The sequence below is a fragment of the Onychostoma macrolepis genome, chromosome 14 (genome assembly GCF_012432095.1).
Source record: "Onychostoma macrolepis isolate SWU-2019 chromosome 14, ASM1243209v1, whole genome shotgun sequence".
Classification (NCBI taxonomy): Eukaryota; Metazoa; Chordata; class Actinopteri; order Cypriniformes; family Cyprinidae; genus Onychostoma; species Onychostoma macrolepis.
In genome coordinates, this window is record NC_081168.1 from 10,205,006 (window position 1) to 10,223,382 (window position 18,377).

General features: G+C 37.3%; 3 protein-coding genes across 4 annotated transcripts; 2 read left to right on the plus strand and 1 right to left on the minus strand.

Annotated features, from left to right (window-relative positions):
* Window positions 1-95: 95 nt before the first annotated feature.
* Window positions 96-2,822, plus strand: trmt12 (tRNA methyltransferase 12 homolog). Its single transcript, XM_058798373.1, has 7 exons — window positions 96-306; window positions 678-846; window positions 932-1,130; window positions 1,283-1,433; window positions 1,510-1,619; window positions 1,700-1,857; window positions 2,248-2,822. The coding sequence occupies exons 1-7, from the start codon at window positions 254-256 to the stop codon at window positions 2,644-2,646; spliced, it is 1,239 nt and encodes a 412-aa protein (XP_058654356.1). The 5' UTR covers window positions 96-253; the 3' UTR covers window positions 2,647-2,822.
* An 837-nt stretch (window positions 2,823-3,659) lies between these two features.
* sytl4 (synaptotagmin-like 4) lies at window positions 3,660-12,337 on the plus strand. Of its 2 annotated transcripts, XM_058798371.1 has the most exons (18): window positions 3,660-3,866; window positions 5,009-5,081; window positions 5,384-5,521; window positions 6,540-6,752; window positions 6,922-7,031; window positions 7,254-7,368; window positions 7,776-7,910; window positions 7,989-8,085; window positions 8,189-8,285; window positions 8,894-8,994; window positions 9,098-9,190; window positions 9,395-9,573; window positions 9,756-9,849; window positions 10,263-10,424; window positions 10,524-10,632; window positions 10,715-10,823; window positions 10,904-11,115; window positions 11,685-12,337. In XM_058798371.1, exons 3-18 carry the CDS (start codon window positions 5,406-5,408, stop codon window positions 11,825-11,827), a joined length of 2,085 nt encoding a protein of 694 aa, XP_058654354.1. In that variant the 5' UTR covers window positions 3,660-3,866; window positions 5,009-5,081; window positions 5,384-5,405; the 3' UTR covers window positions 11,828-12,337. The 2 variants fall into 2 exon arrangements, with proteins under 2 accessions (XP_058654354.1, XP_058654352.1); XM_058798369.1 differs by lacking the exon at window positions 5,009-5,081.
* Window positions 12,062-17,522, minus strand: srpx2 (sushi-repeat containing protein X-linked 2). The gene is made up of 10 exons (XM_058798372.1): window positions 17,236-17,522; window positions 15,266-15,343; window positions 14,994-15,185; window positions 14,685-14,861; window positions 14,455-14,578; window positions 14,244-14,365; window positions 13,707-13,886; window positions 13,475-13,608; window positions 13,244-13,365; window positions 12,062-12,781 (listed from the first exon to the last, which is right to left on the minus strand). The coding sequence occupies exons 1-10, from the start codon at window positions 17,303-17,305 to the stop codon at window positions 12,601-12,603; spliced, it is 1,380 nt and encodes a 459-aa protein (XP_058654355.1). The 5' UTR covers window positions 17,306-17,522; the 3' UTR covers window positions 12,062-12,600.
* Window positions 17,523-18,377: the final 855 nt, after the last annotated feature.

Sequence of the window (18,377 nt, forward strand, 5' to 3'; positions counted from 1 at the left end):
GTCTCTTATATTTCTTTTATGATACAGCGCACTACTTCCTATTTTCAGGAGATCTACAAGTGCAACACTGATAATATTCCTACTAGGAACTCGGAACCGACTAGGAACCATATTATTCGAAAGCGACGGTGTCTTGTTCATGTCGATTATTCCTGTAAGGTTTAAATAGGGTTTTGATGGACTCCCGTATTATTATTATTATTTTTAGATAATTAATATATTTTGATTACTTTTCTAACGCCTCCTGTGGAAAATGGTTGTAATTCCGTGTTTAAAAGTGCCGCAGCGTCACGCGCAAATGTACAGGTAGGATACATACAAATAGTTGCTCTCTGGGTCTCTGTGGCATAATTTCCTTTATGTAAAATTATTAATAAGTTTAATTTAAATGAGCAATCTGTTGATATCGGGTTCTTGTTTTTTGTAAACTTTGTATTCCTTTTGCATTTGCAATCAAAAATATATCACAGTTATTAAATAAAGCTTTTTTTTTTTTTTGAGTGTTAATTATAAACATAAAGTATCTCTTTATCTTAATACTGAAATATTCCATGAAACATGTGGGTAAAATAAGTAAGGAAGTTGCTGTCATGTTGAAACCAGTTAACTTGAATGGTTTTACATGTTTCTCTATTTAGAAACCTGCTGGTGAATTACTATGTATAACTGTTTTTCAGAAAATACCTACTGTCACAAGGTGTTCTGGACCGCAAGTACTGTGCACAGAAACACTCAGATGGGACTGTAACCCTTCCAGTCATAGCATCTGTTCTGGCACAGCTTGATCTAGTGGCACTAAGAAAAGATGTCGCACAGGACAGCTTTTGTGAAATTGTTGATATCCAGGTAAGCAGTCATAATTATTAACGATATATGTTTGCACCCAATTCACTGAACATCTGAGCGTCAGTATATCTGCTTATTTTTCTAGGCTCCCCCATTATCAAAGAAGGGCAAAGTTAAATCTTCTCATAAGAGGCTTATAGAGACTGCACAGTCCTTGCTGGCTTCTAAAGGAGAAAAATGGAGTGAAGATCTAGAGAGAGACATTCCTAGCCGATGGCAATGCCATGGAGATCTTGTCCTGTTTAGTGAAGGCTCCTTTTCTAATGCAATATGGAAAGAAATTGGTGGGTGATATTGAATCTCAGACACATCCAGGCTTGTATATAAAACAATTAGATTAAATATTCTGCATTAATATATTTTTTCCAGAGTAACAACTCATAGTAATTAGCTTAAATGTCTTGAATATATTTTTGAATATATTTATTTGTTTTAGGATCTGAATTCTGGACTGCAGTTGCCCTGACGCTGGGAGTGAAACGTATAGCACAAATAAAAAAAATCTCCCAGGATGGTTATCGTACACCTATAGTGACTATGCTTTTGGGAGACAGCAGCTATGTAACACACATTGATAACCACATTAGGTAACCAATAAGATGATCAAATCTCAACATATTAAATAAATATTCAAATAAATTATTCTGTCTGACTAAAATTTAGGTATGAGTTTGATGTCACCAAGTGCATGTTCTCTTCTGGGAATATCACAGAGAAGCTCAGAATAGCCTCCTTTGACTGTAGTGGAGAGACCGTGGTTGACTTATATGCAGGTAAAAGCAATGCAGTGTGTACCATTGGAATGGTTTTTAATCACCCAAGATGTATGATCATATTTTGCCCCACTGTCTAGGGATTGGCTACTTCACTCTTCCATATCTGGTACATGCTAAGGCTGCTCATGTGCATGCATGTGAATGGAACCCAGATGCAGTAAAAGCTCTACAGAGAAACCTGCAGGTCAACGGTGTGTCAGACCGCTGCACTGTCCATCAAGGAGACAACAAACAGGTCAGGATAACCGCTTTTACACTGAGATGCAAAAGTGCTGATTAACATTATCTTAAGTTCACTTACTAATATTTTAGATTAAAAAAAAAAACATTTTTGTTGTGGATGAGAATCAGCTCATCAATTTTCTTAAATCAAGAAACATTTACTTGAGATGCAAAATGAAGATATGAAGTCATGTTTTCTGTGAAACTGAACAAGATTAAAGTGAGGTTATGCTTAAAACATTTGTCAGTGGGGTCAAAAATGTGTTTTCCCTTTGAGTACCATGATTTTTCTGACAGCATTTTGCAGGTATTCTTGACTTAATCATGAACGCACTTAACGTCATTTTGCTTTTTGCACATCTGGTCAGTTGAATTAATAAACTTTTTTGGACATCCTTTTTAGCTTCCATTATGTGATCATGCTGATCGAGTGAATTTGGGCCTCATACCAAGTTCGGAGGAAGGATGGCCAGTGGCATGTCGGCTGCTTAAGAGAGACACTGGTGGAATGCTGCATATTCATCAAAATGTCACAACACCTTTGCACCATGAACCACTTGAACATTCATCTGCTATCGATGTTGAAAAAGGCTCTTCTATGGAAGAATCTTCTCTGAGGATCCAGAGAGATATGCAAGCATGGACTGCCTGGGCTTCGGAAACAGCCAGATGCATCTGTACACTTTTGTCAGACATCACTAGATGCAAATGGAAGACAAATATCAAGCACATAGAGCATGTTAAGACATACGCACCACATATCAGTCATGTAGTTCTGGACTTGGAGTGTAAACCGCTCTGATAAACACATTGAATCATGTATAAAGTTGTTTTAATTTTAATCTCTATAATTAGAGTTTTACCCTTTTCTTTGTGTGTGTGTTTGTGTGTGTGTGTGTGTGTGTGTGTGTGTGGGTTTGAGATGCAAAATTATAGTAGTGTTTTGTAGTTATTTTAAATTTAAAAAAAAAAATTCTGGCTGTGATGTGGATTATTGTTCACTTATGAACACTGAACACTTATGTACTGTATGGTTGTCATGTTTGAAAAGCAGTGAAGATTATTTCATTTATCTCTAACAACAGATAAAGAGCAGCATCAGTTATTAAGTGGCCATCAATATTTATTTTATTTACAGGTATATGGAATTTCCCTAATATTCATTAATACCATTCAGACATTTTTTTTTTTTTATAAATGTTTTTTTTCAAAAGTATTTTATGATTATCAATGCTGAACTGATTTGATCAAAATACTGTTAAATGTGCTCATTTGTTGCTAAAGAACATTACTTCAGTTGTGCTTCTTATTTTTGTTGTGTAAACCGTGAAACAATTAATTTCAGGATCCTTTGATAAACAGAAAGTTCAATAGAACAGCATTTATATAGCACGGAAATCTGTGACATTCGAAATTTATTTAGATTAGATTCATGCATCCTTGCTAGACAAAATTATTATATTTAAAAAAGAAGAAGAAGATAAATAATTCTAACCACAAACTTTTGGACGGCAGTGTAAAAATTGTTATTTTTCTATCCCATGGCCATTAAAATTTATAATTACATCACTTCCACCCAAAACTAAATAACTTTTAATTTTCCCTTTATGACTTTTAAACATCGAAAACAGATTTGCTTATATACAAAAAAGTTTCTTTGTCATTACTCCAGCGCTTAAAAGGTTCCAGTACATATTTCACAACAAACTTTACGCATTATTTAATACAAAACGCTTTTATTGTATTATAGACATTTAATTTTTAGCTGTTTTCTAAGCTTCACATCAGTTTAAATCTTAAAACACATGACTGAAAGCAATACGTGCTTCATGTCCACTGACTGACCTCCTCCTTCACCGGAGGAAACTCTGAGTCTGCGCGCATCGTGGACGCGCACCTGTTGCGCGGTGATCCAGCGCTGACTGAAAACTTTGCGTTTGTTCCTGTTCGACGTTTATTTGGCAAAGCTGGAAGTCACTGAGCTCGCGGGGAGGAAAACTGTGGGAAAATTCTGCGCTACTGGTAAGAACACATTTAAAGCACATTTGAAGAGATTTTGTTAAGATGATAGGCATCTATTTTATATAGCCTACGACAAACTGTACTAACACTGTTTAGATTCTGCTTTAGAATAAAGTGCTTTCCTAAGAGACGTAACGAGTCGAGAGAGTGTCTCAGTTGTTGTCATTGTGCCTCAAATGTAAGTTATTCAGTCTTCTTTTAAGATCTTGAAGTGTGCTAACTTTTGTACTCTATTTTCCTTTACGCTAACTGTTAGTTTGCGTTTTATGTTCCTATACGTTAACTGTTACTTTTCTGTTTAATATTGGACTTTTTTATGTGTAATTTTGGATAATTTAGTTAAGTGAATTTGACGTTGTTGTTCATGTGTTAGAGCAGGACAAGTCCTTCAGATCTATATCAGTATAGCTGGAGGAAGGTCCATGCTCACTTTAATCCTTTCTATTTTCCTGAAACATTCAAAGAATGAGGAACAAGTTTGTTAAGAAGGTCTGCTTGCTTTGGATATTGACCAAACCAGTCTTAATTGAAGGTTATTGAATTTTTTTTCCGCCAGTTGAGCTCAAAGGGCTTTCACAAGGCTCATGGTGCTACCATGTAATAATCATCATAAATGCCTCATTAAAAAAGGTTTGCTGAAGACCTCCACGCATGGTTGTGTGTCCATAAAGGGCGGAAACTCCTGTGATACGCTGACTGCATGTTGTTTTCCTGTCCTCCTGATGACATTCCAGTACTTAGCTCCTTTTCCCAGGCTCTGTTGGCCTTTAGTTATTTATTCTCAAACATCATAAATTTTATTGATTTGCTGTCCATAATTTTACCAGTGACAAATAAAAACAAGGTTCTCATGCTCTCTGGTTAGAATATTATTTTCGTTCTTTTCAGTAAGAACATGACGAGAAGCTGTTTCATTTATAAGTACCTATCATTTTTGCAAAATACGTACATTTGCTTGGCTTGATTTATTAAATGATTCACTAATGCTAATATGCTTATACTTGATTTATGTGGTAGATGTTGGGATGTGAATATCTCCACTTCCCTGCTGCGATATCGGCATTGCGAGCCATCGGTAACCAACTAATTTGCATGTGGAGCTGTGTGTCACAGGGTGTCCTTGTGTTTGTCTAATTACTCAGCTCCTGCAGGGAGGTGTTGAAGAGCCTCTGACATACTGACACTGACAGACACTGCATGGAGGAACTGTGAAAGGTCACTCCCTTTATTTGTCAATTCTGCCCTGTCTCCAGGTCTCTGCCCTTTTTACAAACAGCAGGACTTCTTTTATTTGTGTAACACTCATTATATATGTTGGACTCGTCTCTGGAAAGCAAATGACATATTCTTGGTTGCGTGCTTGTATATTCATTATTATCGGTGAGCAACAGTGGTATGTTACTCGGTAAGCGGTTGTATGTGGTTCTACAAGTTTCTGTAATTCGCATTTGTGTTGACATTTAATATTTTGTTGACTTAATACATCCAGTGACATTTGTTTGCTTTTTATTCCTTAGAAGCAGGGCTTGACTGCCGAGGATGGTGCAGAACATGGAGATCAACGTGTCCTTCCTGACTGAGTCTGAGCAAGAATTCATTCTAGAAGTCCTTCGGCGAGATGAGGAGTTGAGGCGCTTGGAGGAGCTCCGTGTGAAGTGAGTGTCACGCTTGCGTCATTGAGAATAAGTCTTGTTCTAGAAATGCAGAATTAAATAAAATGATTCATATGTAATTTATATGATTTTAAAAGAGCATAAATAATTTCTCTGGTCTCAAAATATCCATAGTGACTAATTAATAAAGACAAATACATTAATTAAATTTAGCTTAATTTATGCATTTAAGTGTTAAAGTGTACATTAAACACACATTATTATTTTTTTTTAAATGCTGTACCGTTCAAAAGTTTGGGTCAGTAAGAACTCTGAAAACATTAGGGTTTCTACAAGAAATATTAAGAAGAAACCATTCACAACATTAAGAATAAATAATAGTATGATTAGTATGATTTTTGTAAGATCATGTGACACTGAGGACTGCTGAAATTTCAGCTTCACAAGAATAAATTACATTTTAAAGCATATTAAAATGGAAAACGGTTATTTTAAATCGTAATTATATTTCACAATATTAATATTTTTTAATTAAATAAAATACAGCCTTGGTTAGAGACTTCTTTAAAAAAACCTTACTGACCCCATACTTCTTAATTTGAAGAATGTAGTTTATTTAGTGTTTATGTTTGTTTAATGCTTGTTTCTACTAAATGAAATCATACAAATCAGGGCTTAAGTCCTGTTCACACCACAAACTATAAACTATGAAGATGGCTATAAGGATCACTATATTAGCATCCACACCAACAGTCGATAACATTCTGTTTATTGTAAGCACACACTGCAGTTTTGTCATCTGCTGCTTTAAATGCTTGAGCTCTTTAAAGTTCGATGTATTCTGATTGGCCGTCAATGTTTTAATGTTCATCAGCTGAAAAAAAAAATGTTATAAGTGATTCTTCTGTGTCAATATTGTTATAGCTGTGGTGTGGACTTTCCTATTCTCACAAAATTAGAATGATTATTAAAACTTTGTGTGAACAGGCCTTTAGATTCTATTTTGTACCCTGGAAGGGATGTTTATCAGGCAAAAAAATTCTAATTTTTGTATTCTTAGGAAGCTAAAAGCTGAGTTGCTGGAAATCAGAAGAAAGGGTGCGAAACGTGGCAGTGGAAAATACAGCGAGCGCAGCTGTGGCCGCTGTCAAGAGCCTATGGGCCTTCTGACCAACGGTAGCCAGTGCAGAGTATGCAAACATCATGTTTGCAAAAAATGTCAATCTGCTCGACCCAACGGATCTTGGATGTGCACAGTGTGTGCCAAAGAGATGTGAGTGTGTACCCCGTGCCTCCCAGTGTCCCTCTCTGTGGCCTCAGTCCACTTAGAAACCCTATCATTAAGAGGCACATTAGACTGGAAAATGAGGCCCTTGCTTAATGGAAAAGGTTAATGTTCAACAGAAACTCAACTTCAGGGTTTTTTTTCTCTTTTCTTTCAGAGATCTGAAGATGAGCACCGGAGACTGGTTCTTTGACGATGGGGTTAACCGCTACTCTACAGCTCCTGGACACGACTTGGTCCGAGTTTCCCTCAGGAAAAGGCCTCTGAGTGAGTTCAGGAAGCAGATGCCAGACAGTCTGATAGAGACTTGATCTTTTTGTTTTCATAAAGGGTGGAAAGTAGATTTTCTTTGTGTGTGTTCACCAAAAGGAGAGGACATAAGAATAGTTCTCTTGTTTACTGTAGAGTGAAATGGCTGGCAGTGTTTTAAGATTAATCATTATACAAAGCTCACTTCCCCATTTTAAAAATGGCATCTCTCTGTTCTAGGTAAAAAGCATGAGACAGCTGGGGAAATGCTGTTAAACACAGCCGAGTTGAATTCCAGCCAAACTGTACCTGTGCCAAAGCCAAGACTGAAGGACATCGCACTAGCAAATAAGAGGTGTGTCATCATCAGCACTTATGTCGTCTCATGTTTCTACTGAGCAAATAATGCAATGTTCTTTATCATTTAATATATTTACTACAGCAGTCTCCACAAGCTGTCAAGCTCCAGTACGTGCAGTTTTGACTTAATGGCATTTGGTTACGAGACATGCAAAAGCAAATACATTTGAAAATAACTTCCAGCCTGTTTGTTTGAGATCTTATCATTGTTGTGTTCCACAGAAAAAAAAAGCATGTAGGTTTGTAATGATGTTAGGATGTGTAGTAAAAGTATATTTTTATTCTGTGTACTATTTCTCCAGCTATATGCAGTGGCAGTATGGTTGAGGTGTTTTAATATTTATTTAACAGGATGATATCTTTGTCCAGCACTCATTACTTCATCCTGTCTCATTCTTTCAGCTCACCTCCTGAGGCTTATGAGGGACTTGATGTGCAAGAGCAACAACGTAGTGACACAGAATCAATAGAAAGAGCCAGTCTGGGCAGCAGCCATGCCGAGACCGAACTGTCCCACAGTACCCCACTAATGCAAAGGTAGGATCTGATTCTGAGATGCAGAAATCCATGGCTAATGATGTAGTAGTGTGATGCAAACCTCTGATTTGCGCCTAGAAAAGAGGAACCGACAGACAAGACTAGTTCAGCAGACCCTGATGTGTCCATCCTGATGCCCCCCGCTAACAGTGACAGCCCATCAACCACTGAGACAGTAAGTGTTTATTCATAGCTCACACTGTTTAGCCATGTATTTTCTCTGTCCTAGTTCTGTTTATGTGTAACATATTGAATTTCCGTCACCCCTCCAAATTAAGGCCTCATTAGTTTATCACATGAATACCTGCTCTGACTCCATGCGTGACGTGGATGGGCTTTTCAAGAAAAGTGTCAGAAGAGTGCACAAACTATCAGGTATGAGTATACATGGGTATGAATATTCAAAAGTATGGGATCAGCAAGTTTCAGCAATTTATTTATTTTTTTAAGATTTTAATACTTTTATTCAGCAAAGAAATATTACATTTATCTAAACTGACAGTGAAGTCATTTAAAGCCAATAATTTATATTTCAAATAAATGCTGTTCTTTCTATTTATTAAATCATTCTGAGAAAATTTATCATGGTTTTCGAATAAAAATGTTTAGCAGCACAACAGTGTTCAAAATTGATAATGATAATAATAATAATAATAATACATCTTTTCTGAGCACCAAATCAGCATATTATAACAATTTCTGAAGGATCATGTGACATTGAAGATCGTAGTAAAGGCTGATGAAAATTCAGCTTTGCCATCACAGGAATAAATTGAATTTTAAAATGTATTCAAATAGAAAATGGTTATTCTGATTTGTAATAATATTTCAGAATATTACTGTATTTTTTATTCAGATGTATGCAGTCTTGGTGAGCATAATAAACTTAAAAATCTTCTGTCCCCAAACTTTTGAACACTAATCTACAGTTATTTATGTATTTAACTCTGGGTTTTAAATATGCAAACACTGTTTTGTCATAGATATTAAACCAGCCTCCACACTTGATTTGCGTGAAGATGGAACAGAAATTGCTGCACCCTCTATGGGAGACAGAAGCCAGTCAGTTCCTGGCCTTAATGCTGTGAGTTAATTTCTAACAAATTCAAACTATTTTAAACAAGTTTTCACTGTATTATTTACATCTGCAATCTAAAGTGGCCTGAATGTCTGACTTGTTTCATTAGGACGATGATGAGGAGGAGGAAGATATTGATAACTTGGTGAATATACACAGGCAGAAATTCGGTGATAGCTCAGGAAGTTTGGGAGGCTCGAGGGTAACCCACTTTAAAATTATTGAAATAATATTAAATAATTATTAAAATGAAGTAATATTGACATTGTTTAATTTTAAATAGATTATTACTAATAATACAATAACAGCATTTATATATTTATTTTTAGTTTAAATAAATGTATTCCCAAACTAAATAAAATCAAATATTAGACACTTGAATTTATTTTTATTTTTTTCCCCACAGGCCACTCTTGGTAGTACGATGAGTGTGTACAGTGAAGCAGGGGACTATGACCGTGTGGAAGTGAGTGGAGATATTTTCTTCTCTCTCAGCTACGACGAGTCCAGCCAGTGCCTGACTATTGTGGTCCATGAGTGTAAAGGCCTGGCTTATGCTGATGCAGCAAAAAAGAAGTGCAACCCGTAAGTAGGCCTCCACACAACATATGCTAAGTGTTTTCCATGTGATTTCCTGAGAGGGTCTCAGTTCTTTACTGTCTTCCAAGAATAATATTTTTTCACCCGTGATTCATACCACTGGGTTTCCCCGTTACAGAGAGAAAATCATTGCTAAACTCCCCCGATTGGTTGATTCCTTTCCACAGATACATCAAGGCTTACCTCCTCCCAGACAAAAGCAAGAAGAAAACCTCAATCAAACATAACAACATTAACCCCAGTTTTAAGGAAACACTGAAGGTATAGTTTCAATTCCTTTTCAATAAATTGATTCCCAGCAAAAACAAACTCCCCAGAATAACTAATTTCTCATGGTTTGGAACAACAAATACTATCATAAACAGATACCAGTGGGTAATAATAGAAACACTTAAGTCTATATGCTGTGCTTTAATGGCAGGTAATTAAAACATTGTACACTAACATCAGGTTTCGAATGGGCTTGGTATTGACAGAGAAGATAAGTACACTGTTATCACCGAGTCACAGCCAGACAAATATTAGTTCATATGCTTGCCCCATTTTAATCTAGAGCAAACAACATGCACAGTTCACACAAACAGACTAAACAAACTGGCCAAAGCTCCTACATGGTAACCTCTCACTTTAATTTATTTTATAGTGACAACCTGTCCTGTGCTTGTTTGTTTTAGTATTCCATCAGCCGCACCCAGCTCATGACTCGAACACTGCAACTCTCAGTTTGGCACTACGACCGTTTTGGCCACAATGCCTTTCTGGGTGAGGTGGAGATACCAATGGATAGCCATGATATTGACTCTGCACATCAAAAGTGTATGGCTCTTAGAGGAAAGGTATATGTTTGATTTGATGCTACTGCAATAAGTCACTGTACTCAAGTTGTTGTTTTGTTTAGTGTTACGTTTACGGTTTTTCCCTGTTTATCTTCATAGGCAGCTGCCCAGCCATCATCTCCATTTGATCAGTACAAAGGAGAGCTGGGGATTTCACTTAAGTATGTCACCACCAATAAGACACATGCCGAGGACTCTAATGGAAAAGGTGAGGGAAAACAGTTAACATATCTGTAAAATGTCTTTAACTAGTGTTTCATTGTAAATTATGCCTCTATTCTCTACTGAAGGAAAAAAGACCAAACCCACAGATGGTGCTGAGCTGCATGTGTTGATCAAAGAGGCCAAAAATCTGACAGCCATGAAAGCTGGAGGCACATGCGATTCCTTTGTGAAAGGGTGTGCAAACATTTCATTACATCTGTTTAGTTCTAAAAGGCCCTTGCTTGTTTATTTCTACTAATAACACTGTCCTTCAGGTATCTGCTGCCAACAAAGAACAAGTCTTCCTCAAAAAAGAAGACTCCAGTAGTGAAGAAGACGAAGAATCCAAACTACAACCACACATTTGTGTACACCGACCTGAGTCTGGAGCAGCTGAAGGATGTATGTCTGGAGCTCACCGTCTGGGACAGAGAGACCCTGCATAGCAACGACTTCTTGGGAGGAGTTCGCCTCAGCTTGGGAGGAGGCAAGAGCATATTTCTTTGAGCTGAAATCAATTCAGAAGCCTTTAACATAGATTTACTTACTGGATTCACGAACTGCAGATACCAAATTCAGAAGAAGTGTCACACCATTCAGGTGTTTTCCTTTCCCCAGTCAAGCTTTATTGTTATGATTCATGATAATAAAACTTGAGCTGATAATGTATACCATACAAGTCTCAGCAAGATCTCTATAATGTATCTTATATTCATTTATTTGGTCAAATGTAAAGTAAAAATGTGAAATTATTATGCAATTTAAAATGATTTTCTATTTTAATATATTCTAACATTTTTAAATATTTCTGATGGCAAAGCTGGATTTTCAGCAGCCGCCCAGTATTCAGTGTTTCATGATCCTTCAGAAATCATGAGCTAATATGCTAATGTGGTGTTCAAGAAACATGTATTATTGTTAATGTTAAAAACAATTGTGCTGCTTAATATTTCTGTGGAAACCATGATACATTTTACATAAAAATAAAGATCCAAAGAACAGCATTTGAAATTGTAATCATTTTCATGATACATGTCTAAACTGATGTTTTCACAGTGACTATCAAGGAGGGAAAGGAAGAGTGGGTGGCAGACTCCTCAGGGGAGGAGATCTTGCTGTGGAGGAAGATGATGCAGTACCCCGACTCTTGGGCAGAGGGCACTCTTCCACTGCGCTCCTCCATGGGAAAGGGCAAGTAAGGACATTGTGCAATAACCCCCCAGCCCCCAAAAGACATTATCAGGACAGGAGGTTACACATTCCACAACATTTGTGTGTTGCTGTTACAGCTGTGCAGTATGAGAACATTAATGCATCACAGTAATATTTTAAAGACTATTTTAGGTTAATGCATATGACCGTGCATAAAATGCTTTTACATTTTTAAACATTTAAGGCAGTTCACAAATAATGATTTGGAAATGTGCAGTGTGTATATGTTAATTATATTTATTTCCTATAAATGTTGCAGCTGAATGGATGTTTTGAAATGCATAATTTGAATGCTGTTCTTAAAAATGGAGACAGTAAATATTTTAATTTGAATAACACTTTGGTTTTAAACGTGCACTTGATAAATGGCCCAAAAAGATTGTATTCAATGTATTTTAACATCATAATGCTGTTTTACTCCATTGTAAGCGACTTCTTTTTAGGAGCTACATGAAAATACCAGCATTTAATAAATATTAAATATTTTTAAGAATCCACATTGTGTGCTGTGCACTCTATTATAGATAAGTTTCTTCAGAATATGTGAATATCTTGTGCATCCTCACATGGCACTTTTCCACTTGCAGATTAAAACCTGTTCCAGTCTAAATCACATTTCCAGCTGTGACTCTCTGTGAATAATATCTGCAATATGTAGTTTCAAATGACTGTTTGTCCAGGAAACAGGCTCTTGAGGTGCCTGTCGCTATAAAGAAATCTCCCACCCACAACATCAGATCTGGAGTTGATCAGACCGAGGTCAGTCACAGAAGTCCTTGTTCATCTCCAGTCTCTCTAGCTCCTCCTCTGTGAGGAGATACTCGTCTGCATATGAATAGAGCTCATCAGAGGTGGTGGGGTTAACAAAGCGCTCCCGATCCACACCATACTCATCCAGCAGCACCATGGTGAAATATGCTGTAGATATATACAGTGCCTGTCTGTTACATACAAACAAAAAACACATGAAAACCACATTTAGATTGGAAACACACATGCACAGTAATAAGCCAAACATTTTCTTTCAGCATAGAGTCACTGTTGTTGCAAAACCTCATGAAAGTTTTTTTTTGTCCAAAATTGTCATGTGGCTTTTATCAAAATATGGCCTGGTCTTGAATAGAAAATAGACTGGTCAGTGTGTCTCTGCTGGAATTTAAAGTCAGCATTAAATCCAGTTGAATCCCATGTTACTTGATCTACAATGAGAAAGCTTAGAATGGTATTTTATCAACTGGGAGCCTGCAGGACATTAAAAAAGTAAATATAGTTAACATTGTTGACTTTGTGTATTTGTTTGTAATGTTGCAGTCATCTGCCAGTATGACTTCCATGGAAGTCTGTAAATACAATGGTGAAGTATACAGTATTTAACATGTAAACACTACAGTAGATAAAGTTACCTAAGGCCCTCTATGACTTCAGGATCTAGTCGTTGTTCTTTGATGCGGCCCACTGCACGAGGTGAAGTTCCTAACAGCTCGATCACTGTCACATGTCGCAGATCCAGACCACACTCAGCTTTCTGTCAGAACATTCCCACAATCATATAGTTATGTACTGTAATGAGATGGTTACACTTCTTATTTAAGATTATTTTTGCTTTAGTCAAAGAAGTACAGTATCTATACTACCTGCAGCATAATATTCTGAAGCCTGTACTTCTGGTTACCGTTGTCTGGAGTAGACACAACAAGAAGCCTTCTCTTTTCATAAAATTGGTCAAGCAGAGCACCAGCAGACCTGACGTCTGTTTTAATGGCCATTACTAAAAGAAAACGCAAATGTTTCACACACAAATTTGAGAAAAAGTATTTGAATTTGTTACAGTTAAAAAAATAAACATAACCTCAACCACATACTCACATACACACTGAGCGGCTTCATCAGACCAGCCGCGGTTGAGCTGACAAACGCGTGTTGCAAAACCTGTCCTTTCGAAGCCAGGATCACAATGGTATTCACATACAGCCCCATAATTATTGCCATCAGATGAGCATGTCAGATAGCCATGCATAGGCGGCTTTAGCTTTGGGCATCGTCTCACTGAGGGAAAGAACATTTCGGTTTAAGGCGCATATATATATATATACCACTGTATAGTACAACTGACTGGATCTAGAGAAGGACGTTACATATTAATAATGTTAGTTACAGTTAAAGGCATGGTTCCCCAAAAAATGTAAATTCTGTAATCATTTACTCATGGCTTTATTTCTTCTGTTGAATGCAAAATATATTTTGAAAAATGTCTCTGTGCTTTTGGTCTATGTAATGAAAGTCAGTGGGGTCCAATATTTATGTTCCACAAAAATCTGAAATGACATAAAGGTGAGTAAACGATGACACCGTTTTCATTTTTGAGTGAAGCAGAAGCAAATCAAAACTGTATACTGGCTTCACCTTCAACATGCACAGTAAACTTGCATGTGGCTGTGTTGCGAGCCTGGTCAGAGACTTTATATCGAATTACATGTATTCCTTCAGGAAAGTCAGATCCAGACTCCAGGCCATTTCGCAAGACCCTGGTAAAGGATGACAAAAATGCAATTTACAGGTTGCCTCTTTGACACAGAGGAACTTGGATGGCTTTTATAAAATGTGATGCACATACTGAAGTGCTCTGTCAGCGGTATCTTTAGCAACAGGACGCTCCCATGAAACCATGGCAGTTAGTTTTCCTGGTTCTGCTACCTTCACTCTGGACAAAGGACATTTCAGTTTGGGGGGGTCATGATCTGAAACAATGCAATTTTTATTCAATGTTACAATGTCTTCTCTCTGATTTAATAAGTAAATGCAATCTGCAATCTATCATACATTAGACTAGATTTGCAAATGTACCTGCACACGTCGGTTCTGTGCCACTCCATGTTCCCTCTTCTTGGCACATCCGGTAGCGATCTCCCTCAATCTGGTAGCCTTCATAGCAGGTGTAGTCACACCTGGAGTCTACCACAAAACCACGGGAGCAACTGTACATACCGTAGTCAATCAGAGGCAGAACATGGCAGCGTATCTCTAAGATTCAGACATAATATAAACACATGGTTCAATTAAGGTACTTTGCAGCAGCTGCCAAATACATGTTTGTTACTGAATCAAAGAGTTAGTTTTGTGACAATTATTATGACACCTTTTAAGTGTACTTACTTCGACAAACAGCGGATCCAGACCAGCGGCGGTTGGGCATGCACTGCACAGATGATTGCCCCAGACGTTTATATCCTCGAACACAGGAGAGCAAACAGCGTGTTCCAAGCGAGCTCCGGTGGTGTCCGCCTCGAGGAGAAGAACAGGACAATTCCCCATTGGACAGCTTAAGTGCATGGCACCACTGCGGATCTGATGGCAAAAATGGTTTTAAAGTACTGTAACTGTAGCATTTCACATTTAGTCATTGTATAATTCGTGCACATATTTACGTTTGTAGTCCAACTGAGGGGTGTAGTAAGTCTCGTCCTCATGAACTTCATTGGTGTCATGGTAAGAAGACGCTGAGCCTAAGAGCAAACATAATGAAACTTGAAGCTTTGATATCAGAAAAAAAAAAGTAATTTTCCAAAAGACTGAGTCAAAATATTGGCCGGCACATCATAGCAGCAAATCGGCTGCATCATTAGTATCCTGCAGCCTCAGCAGTAGAGAAAAAGATCCCCAACCACCCCTGTTTTTGTTTCCAAGCAGCACAACCGCCATAATCATTCTTTCCACTCACACACGTTTTTTTCCGGTTTTACATACATAAACCTCTTTAAAACTCATTTTTTAGAACCATGATCTTTCCCTAAAATATAAGGATAATTTCAGGAAAAATATTAAGAGAAGATCCCTAAAGGGAGCTTAAAAAAAATTCAATACTGTACAGAATTATTTTAACCAATGCTAAAATCACATTTGCCAAAAGGTGCTGCTGTTCACACACACACACACACACAAAAAAAAAAAACAGAAAAAAAGATCCAGCCAAGTCAGGGTTTGCAAGTCCATGTTTACTGGATTAGGGTCTTTGAAAATAATTTTGTAGAGACTGTCTCACCAGGAGGGGATTCTATGAAAGAAATATATTGGAGTGGCTCAGTGTTATTTTAGTACTTTTCCATGCATGAAAAAAAGGTTTACATTTCACTCGTTTTCTAAGCTGAAGTTCACCTAATACTGGCAGCTGGTCACCTGTCTAGGGTGTTTCCCTGCCTTCTGGGATAGAATCCAGTGACTGAACATAGAACAAGCAGCTATAAACAAATGGATGGATACTTATTGAGTCACAGAATATATTCTTACAACTCACCATTTCCTTCTAAGCACAAGAACATCTGAATCTAAGCCAATGATATGGAAAGAGGATATCAGTATGCAAAGATGTTGTCAGGCCTAGAGGGATCTCATTTTAAAAATCCATCCAATTTACAAACCGTTTGTCCTATGCAGGGTCGGGGGATGCTGGAGCTTATCCCAGAGTCTTGGGCTTTAGGCAAGGAAACACCAAGGACAGATTGGGCAGACTTTTTAAATACATTTATTTAAATATATAAATGCAGAATTTATACTGACAGAGACTGACTGCAGCTGTCTACAGTTGTTAACATACCAAGACTGTGACTCAACATTTGTCAATACCCACACTGCTGTACACTACCTGGAAAACATTATGTAGCTCTCCTCAAGAGAAAACTTTCCAGTTTGTGTGAGGAAAATGTTGTTCTCATTTTCACAAACTATTTGGAACTGTGCAGCAAGCCAAACCACTTTACTCTTTTAATCACACGAAATATGTAAATTCCCATGAGCAGTCAATCAGCTCACTTGCATAGCTTATACAGTACATGAGAAGATATTTCTTGCCTGTTTGTTTTTTGGCCTTCGTCCCAAACATGACACAGGTAAAGTTGTTCCTTTAGAAGGTCAAATTAGGGCTCTGTCACAAATGGTGAGCTCACACTCAGTCTTTTACTGGGTCACTGGGTTATAATTACAACTGTTCAGACGGTGTGGACACCATTCATCAAACAGTGAACATGTTAATAATATGTCTTTAGATACATTAAACGCTTAATGGATGAAACAATGTATGTTTATGTAGCCTATATGAAACTACTCCTTTGGCCAAATGTACGTGACTTATTCCCCTGGAGTCTGAATCATTGTGAACATGTTTAAAAGTTTAGTCTGTCACTTTAGCCTGCATACTATTATTTATATGCAATTAATTCCTAAAAGCTAAAATAAAATCCATTAAGACCTGATAGTCCGTAACTTAAGTGCAAGGGTAAACACAGCTGAACGGTTGAGAACGCTTACAATTATGTACTCTGCTTTACAAAAATAACTTTACACTGTTCAAACCAGAGAAAATTACAGTTTCATAAAGAAAGAGAATGTAAAGATCTCTTACCCTCAGTGTAATCACCCAGAGACTGACAAATGATGCACAACTCAACAAAAAGAACAATAAATCTGATCATTGCATTAGGTGTCAGGTGGAAATATGGCTATAAATGTTAAAAGCAGTTTTTTACGTAAAATCTATTCTGCTATTTCCAAAGTAATCGTCCGGATATCAAATTCTTGACAGAGTTTAGTCCCAAGCACTGCAGCCCACGCAGCCTTCTAACGACTGGCGTCTCTACACATTATCTCAGCACAAATTTCTTCCACTAGTTGGATTTGTAACTCTTCTGTGTAATAAGTGCTTGGACGGATGGTGGCACTGCTGTTCCATTATCTTGAAACTATGGCCAAAAAGAAGGTCTATAATTTTAAAAGTTTTTTTCTTTTCTTCCTACGCTGTAGTTACAATAACAAAAGAGATGAGAAAATACTGAATAATTAAATAACAAATGAAGTGTTAGTGCAGTCTGAAATTTTCTTCTAAAATTAGCATTTTCTCAGGCTTCTATGTTTGTGTTCAGTTATTAGGCAATGAAAATAACCCATTCATTGCCATTAAAGTGAAATAAACCTACACATAGGAGCCTATTGAAAAATGCTTATTTTAGAAGAAAATTTAAAATGGCACGTACAGAGGCTTTTGCCTGAACTCTTCATTTGTTCTTTAGTTATTCAGTATTTTCTAATTCCTTTTGCTGGAATTCTTCAAATATACCTCAGGGTTGGTAAGACAAAGAAATTCATTTAGATTTATAGGGTAAAATATACATATTTTATTTTAAAGTTTAATACATTTCGAAAGATTTCAAACGTCTTACTGCAGTCTTTAATCTGGCAGTACGCATTTGTCAGTTCCAGTACAGTAGCGGCATTCCTGAATGAATCAGTGTTTTAAACGCATGTGTTTTTCTTCTTTGTAGCATAAATAATGTGAAATGCGCACAAGCGCATTTCGAATACACCCCACTGTTGCACTCGGCGTTCGCAGCTTGCCCTACTACTTAGCGGAAGGGGCGGAGTTACCTGGCTGGCGGACTTCTTGCACTACAGAAAACGATTTACAAATGAAAGTGAGGTGACATGTGGCCATATGGTTACCCATACTCGGAATTTGTGCTCTGCATTTAACCCAAGTGCACACACCCA

Bases quoted from the DNA above. Each gene is read 5' to 3' on its own strand.
- trmt12 (XM_058798373.1), top strand. From the start codon at position 254: ATGGTTGTAATTCCGTGTTTAAAAGTGCCGCAGCGTCACGCGCAAATG. The intron at 307-677 runs GTAGGATACATA...ACTGTTTTTCAG, and splicing joins CGTCACGCGCAAATGTACAG to AAAATACCTACTGTCACAAG. The intron at 1,131-1,282 runs GTGGGTGATATT...TATTTGTTTTAG, and splicing joins TGCAATATGGAAAGAAATTG to GATCTGAATTCTGGACTGCA.
- srpx2 (XM_058798372.1), bottom strand. From the start codon at position 17,305: ATGATCAGATTTATTGTTCTTTTTGTTGAGTTGTGCATCATTTGTCAG. The intron at 14,366-14,454 runs GTATGTGCATCA...ATCCTTTACCAG, and splicing joins ACCGCTGACAGAGCACTTCA to GGTCTTGCGAAATGGCCTGG. The intron at 13,366-13,474 runs GTAGTATAGATA...ATGTTCTGACAG, and splicing joins TTCAGAATATTATGCTGCAG to AAAGCTGAGTGTGGTCTGGA.
- sytl4 (XM_058798371.1), top strand. From the start codon at position 5,406: ATGGTGCAGAACATGGAGATCAACGTGTCCTTCCTGACTGAGTCTGAG. The intron at 9,191-9,394 runs GTAACCCACTTT...TTTTCCCCACAG, and splicing joins GAAGTTTGGGAGGCTCGAGG to GCCACTCTTGGTAGTACGAT. The intron at 10,425-10,523 runs GTATATGTTTGA...TTATCTTCATAG, and splicing joins GTATGGCTCTTAGAGGAAAG to GCAGCTGCCCAGCCATCATC.